We start from the raw sequence: 5,365 nt of genomic DNA on the forward strand, positions 1-5,365 counted from the left end.
TGTAGTTCTCCAGGATATATATATATATATATATATATATATATATATATATATATATAGTAGTTATTGATTAGCTAATAGTGAACTACCAGTTGCAACTGAGCACTATTACTTACTAAACTGTTAATCATATTTTCTTGTTAGGCAATAGTAGTTACTACAATGTTAATAGTGCATTAGTCATTTGTTCTTGTGTAGTTATTCATTACCGATGGAACAGTATTCTAAAGCGTTACTCAAAAGACATTTTATATACATGACGATTTTTTCCAAGCCATCGGAAATTATGTGGTTACTGATTAAATCCATATGCCCAACATTATTTTTGATTTTATTAAAACCTCTGACTGGACTTATACGTTCTTTTCTCTCTCTCAGAGGGTGAAGGGAGACCATGTCTTCGACTGTCACCATTGTATAATGGTTACTACAAGTTGGTTCCTGACCTCCTTCCAGAAACAGTGGAGTTCTTCTGTAACCTGTCTTATGCTCTGAGTGGCAGCGCACGGAGGACGTGTCAGCATAATGGCACCTGGTCTGGCACGCAGCCCATCTGTATGAGAGGTTGAAGCAGTCTCCGATTTCAGCACTCTTTTTAGCACTGAATTTACTGAAGAGATACGAAACAGTTGCAAAGTCATCCATAAAATGATTTCTACTTGCAGTTTTCAACTCGGCAGTTTTACCCTTTGCACAGAAACGCAGAATTATTTTTAGGACCACAGAGCAGTCAGGTCCTCGGTGTAACACCTCATCCAGAGGAGGGTGCTTTTTACAGTATTGTGTTTAACAGTGGCAAGCAGTGATTTCTTTAAACGAGTTTGCTGTCATTCACAGTATCAGAAATGACAATTAAGAAATATCATGGCAGGTGCTGATGTAAAAATAGGGCTGTTATCTGGAACAGCCATTAGGTGGCAGTGCCTTGCCAAATTCTTACACTTACTTAAGCTTTATTTGGACGGGATTAGTTTTACATGGAGAGGTGGGGTAAAGTAATTATTAGCAGAGCTTCTCAGTTATTATAGTCCCGTTCGAATGTGCATCTCAGCAAGCGATGAACACAATAAGCAACAATACCATGGTAGGCTGTGTTTAAATGATGCTCAATTGGTACTAAAGGCAGAGTTGACAACTTAGCAGTTATGTTGCTTTTAGCAACGTCTCAGACTACCCTAGTAATTTTACTAGTAATTTTCCAGGACGTATCCATTGTAACCTTGTAACCCAAAAACACAAAATGCAATGCGTAATTTAAAATGCAGGTTAAAAATAAAACCTGTGAAAAATCTAATTCCTTCATATTAACAGAGCAGATTGTGCCCTATTTTTACAGACTCTTCTTAGTGTGTAGCATACTAATTAACTGCTAATACAATGCTTAAAACTATAATTGTTCAGAATGTTTAGTTTTCACTAGCTAATAATAATAATGAAACAACTTAAATTGTTCAAAAATGTGTGTGTTCAATAATTAAATGTATTAAAAATAGTTATTTTATTTTAATATATTACGTATTTATATTATTTTATGAACAGATAAATTAACATATATCAAATATATATTTTTGATGAGATTTGATGCATTGACACAATTTTGTGTCGTGATTAATGACATCATTGCACAATGACATCAAGTCATTTAGCAATTTTTAGAAACAAATCGACCTTCCTTTAGCAACTTCCCCTGAAATTACTTGACAAGACTGATTAAAGGGCCCGAAGTGTGTACCAAAAATATCCTCCACACCATTACACCACCAACAACAGCTTGAATAACTGATACATGGCAGGAAAGTCATGCTTTTATGTTGTTTACGCAAATTTGACACCCTACCATCTGAATGTCAAGGCTCTTTAGACCAGGCAACCATTTTCCAATCTCCTAGTGTCCAATTTTGGTGAGCCTGTGTGAACTGTAGCCTGTAATTAGCTGACAGAATTATTTTCATTTTGATTAGTTTGCTTACAGGGGTGTAAAATACTTGTGTAATTGATTGCTTTACTTAAGTATTATTTTAGGGGATTATTATTATTTTAGATTATTATTATTTTAGAAGTCCAATATAAATTGGCTACTTGTACATTTACTTGATTACGTTTCTGAAGAAAAAAGCAATACCTTTTACTCCTTACAATTTTGTTGAAAAGTACTCATTAGATTTTATTTTCTTCCACCTTGCATGCATTAAATATGGTAACAGAAGCTCAAACATGCATGATGAACCAATGATTTTTGTCTTCATGCATCAATCACACAGGTTTTAGCTTCAGTTATAATCAGGGACATTTCTGACCATCAAATCTGAAGAAGTATATTGAGTTACAAATCTTAAAAAAAATTAAATTGAACATTGTATGTAAAATTAGCTGTAAGTTATGCTTAGGGGTGCTCCTAACAGTGTCCATACGATGCATGTGTATGGGACTGCTTCAAAAACCACACAAAGTGAAGTTGGATCAGTATTTCCCAATGCACCATGCACCCTGCACATGGTCTAAAAGGGTTGTCCCTATTCTCTTAATGAGTAATGGGTGTGTTTTGGGCATAACCTGCAATAAACCAATCAGAGTCTCATCTCCCATTCCCTTTAACAGCCAGTTGCGCTTGCGCAATGCCAGATTCGCTATTTACACGGCAAGAGCAAGAGACTGAACTCGTCTCCAGAGAGAAAACAGAGCTGCTCGTGTGCAAGCAAATAGGTAGCCTAATTCTGATACATGCAATGACTATCCATTGTGACATGTAGGCATTTTTATATTTATGTAGCCTACACAGTAATCATCTTTTACATTGTTTTCCTTTAATTTTTTTATATTTGGCATGTTTGTGTGCTGCTGTGTGCCCCAGAGTGTGTAATAAGCAGAGTGTACTCCTGTTGTGGACCCGCCTATAGGCGCATATTACTAACGCACTATTTAAATAACAAAAAAATACTGCGCCATTGACTTTAGACCAGGTTTTATTTGGTCAATGGCACAGTCTATTTCAGTTGCCTCAAAATAGCAACACGCCAACAATGCGCCTGAACACACTTCGTTTTCAGAAAAGCCAGATTCTCCTAGCTGACTTGTTCCACTCATCCAGATTTTGTTCTTCAGAGCTGCACAATGTTTTTTTTTTTTATTAATTTTTTTTACAGCTCTCAATTCATTAAACTCTGTGAAAAACCTGTTGGATCCTTATGACGCATTGCAGTGCATGCTGCACCTTTCGACACAGTGAAAAAAATTTTCCACCTAAAAGAGCTAACATGGATGAGAAATATCTTTTCAAAGATGCCTTACCATATTTGTGTTTTTGAATGTGGGCGACATAATTCTCCATGGGATGACCACAATTCCCTAGGCAGACATTACGCAGAGACAGCGTTCATGGATGGTACATGTCATGACCATGGGAACGTTAAAATCACAACTTTCATTTTTCTTTAAAGAGACAGTCAGTTCTTCTCCAAACATTGAGGCTGATTTGTGGACATCAATGGGAGCATTTCAGCCGGGTTATCTCCCACAGACCTCCCATTGTCCAGCATGTCCCAGTCAAGTTCATGGACGATTGAGGTGGCTCAACTGAGGGCAAGTACAGTCTCTCATTTGGTGCTTGAAACAAGGATAAATTGTCATTTGCAGCATTGGGGAAATGTTTGACACCTTCTGATGCTGACACAGACTGATCCCAATGCTGAGTTGGCTGCCATGCTTTCCCAGGCCCATTGGGATAGAGTGGAATCCTCCATCCTGCCCTGAGCATTCCCACCTAAACAACTCATATATGGGCTTGGAGCATGATGCAAAGCTAATTTTATTAAATCTCTGAGGCAAAGGCTTACAGTGCCACTGGACAGGCCACCTCTATACCCAGGTGACTATAAGACATAAGTGGTCCAGCTTATCTGGAGTCGATTCAGCAAAGCACAGGTGGATCTGTTTGCTTTGCAAGAGTCCTCCCATTGCCCTCTATGGTACTCCCTGACTGAAGCTCTGTTCTGCACGGACGGTTTGGCACACAGCTGGCCTTATGGACTGTGCAAGTATGTGTTCCCCCAAGTGCGCCTGATTGCACAAATGTTTTTTCAAGGTCAGGTAGGAAGGAGAACAGGTCCTGCTGGTTGCACCCTGCTGGCCCACAAATACTTGCTTCTCGGAGCTCATGCTCCCCTCGACGCCCCCTCCCTGGTGAATTGCCCTCCTTCCCCTTCCCTTTCTTTTTGCTAACTAGTGTTCTTCCTGAGAAGATTCACAGAGATTTTGCCATTGGGTAAATGCTTTCATTCCTAGAGGAAAGGTTAGACAGACAGATGTCCCCCTCCACATTGAAAATGTACGTCAGGACTATAGTGGCGTATCATGACACTGTGGAAGGTAGGTCTCTAGGGAAGCACAACCAGATCATTAGGTTCCTCAAAGGCATGAGGAGGCTAAATCCCTTAAAGCTGTGCCTTATTCCTCTCCTTGGTCTTACAGGGTCTGCAGAGGGTTAGGGTTAGGGTTAGGCTAACCCTAACCCTAACCCTAGCCCTTTGAACCCTTTGAGTCAGTTGAGCTTAGTACCTTCTCTTTGAAGACGGCCGTCCTGACCATGTTTACCTCCATCAAGAGGGTTAGGGAGCTGCAATTTAACCAACGTTTCCACTACCCCTTTCGGGGACCAAGTGGTGAACCTGCAAGCACTGCAAGCACACCACGATAATGCGCAGTTTTCCAATCCATGTGTGTTTTCTATTTATGGCGAACCTGGGATGGCAGAGGAATTCTGCTACCAGGCCCGTTATTTGTGGTATGCCTGTTTTTAGATGGGCCTGTCTAATTGGACTAAGTGCTCCATGTGTGGTGATTCCTATATGGTAATCATGTATGCTGTTTTTTTTTTCCATTGTAAAGGTGCCCTGTCATTAACCATGTATATTTCCTGGGCAGAGCCTTACTTGCCACCAGTCTCTGTGGATATGAGCATCTAGCATTGCTTGGTTAGAGCCCATCACAGAGACCTCTTCCATGTGTAGTGCTTCCCACTAGGTAAGCCCACGTGATGTATTCTTCACATACTGTCCTCTCCTCTGGGTAGTGTTTTTTCCAGTGTTTTTCCCTATATGGAAAAATAACCCTTTCCCCGGTGTAAACTAAGGCTCTGCACGGCTGTACATTATTATTATTATTTTATTATTATGGACATTGAGAGGGTTAAGATGTGGTAATTGCTACGAGGCCCGCAGTATCTTCACTGTAAAATCTAATTAGTTGGGCTTACTTAAAAAAAGCATGCAAACCGATTGCGTTGAAAAAACTAAGTAAAGTGAAAAAGGAATAGTATCTTGTACTGACAGATGATTATTTAGTATAGTTTACTTACACAAGAGTTTGA

At 39.6% G+C, this 5,365-nt stretch overlaps 1 protein-coding gene across 1 annotated transcript in view; it reads left to right on the forward strand.

Moving 5' to 3' along the window:
• The window catches only part of pamr1b (peptidase domain containing associated with muscle regeneration 1b), a 98,268-nt gene that overhangs the window by 81,982 nt on the left and 10,921 nt on the right, over window positions 1-5,365 (forward strand). The window contains exon 14 of the mRNA XM_016256588.1: window positions 379-564. Coding sequence (XP_016112074.1) covers window positions 379-564 — 186 coding nt within the window. The remainder of the gene's footprint in view (window positions 1-378; window positions 565-5,365) is intronic.

Source organism: Sinocyclocheilus grahami, unplaced genomic scaffold (genome assembly GCF_001515645.1).
Source record: "Sinocyclocheilus grahami isolate Dianchi unplaced genomic scaffold, SAMN03320097.WGS_v1.1 scaffold1447.1, whole genome shotgun sequence".
In the NCBI taxonomy this organism is placed as follows: domain Eukaryota; kingdom Metazoa; phylum Chordata; class Actinopteri; order Cypriniformes; family Cyprinidae; genus Sinocyclocheilus; species Sinocyclocheilus grahami.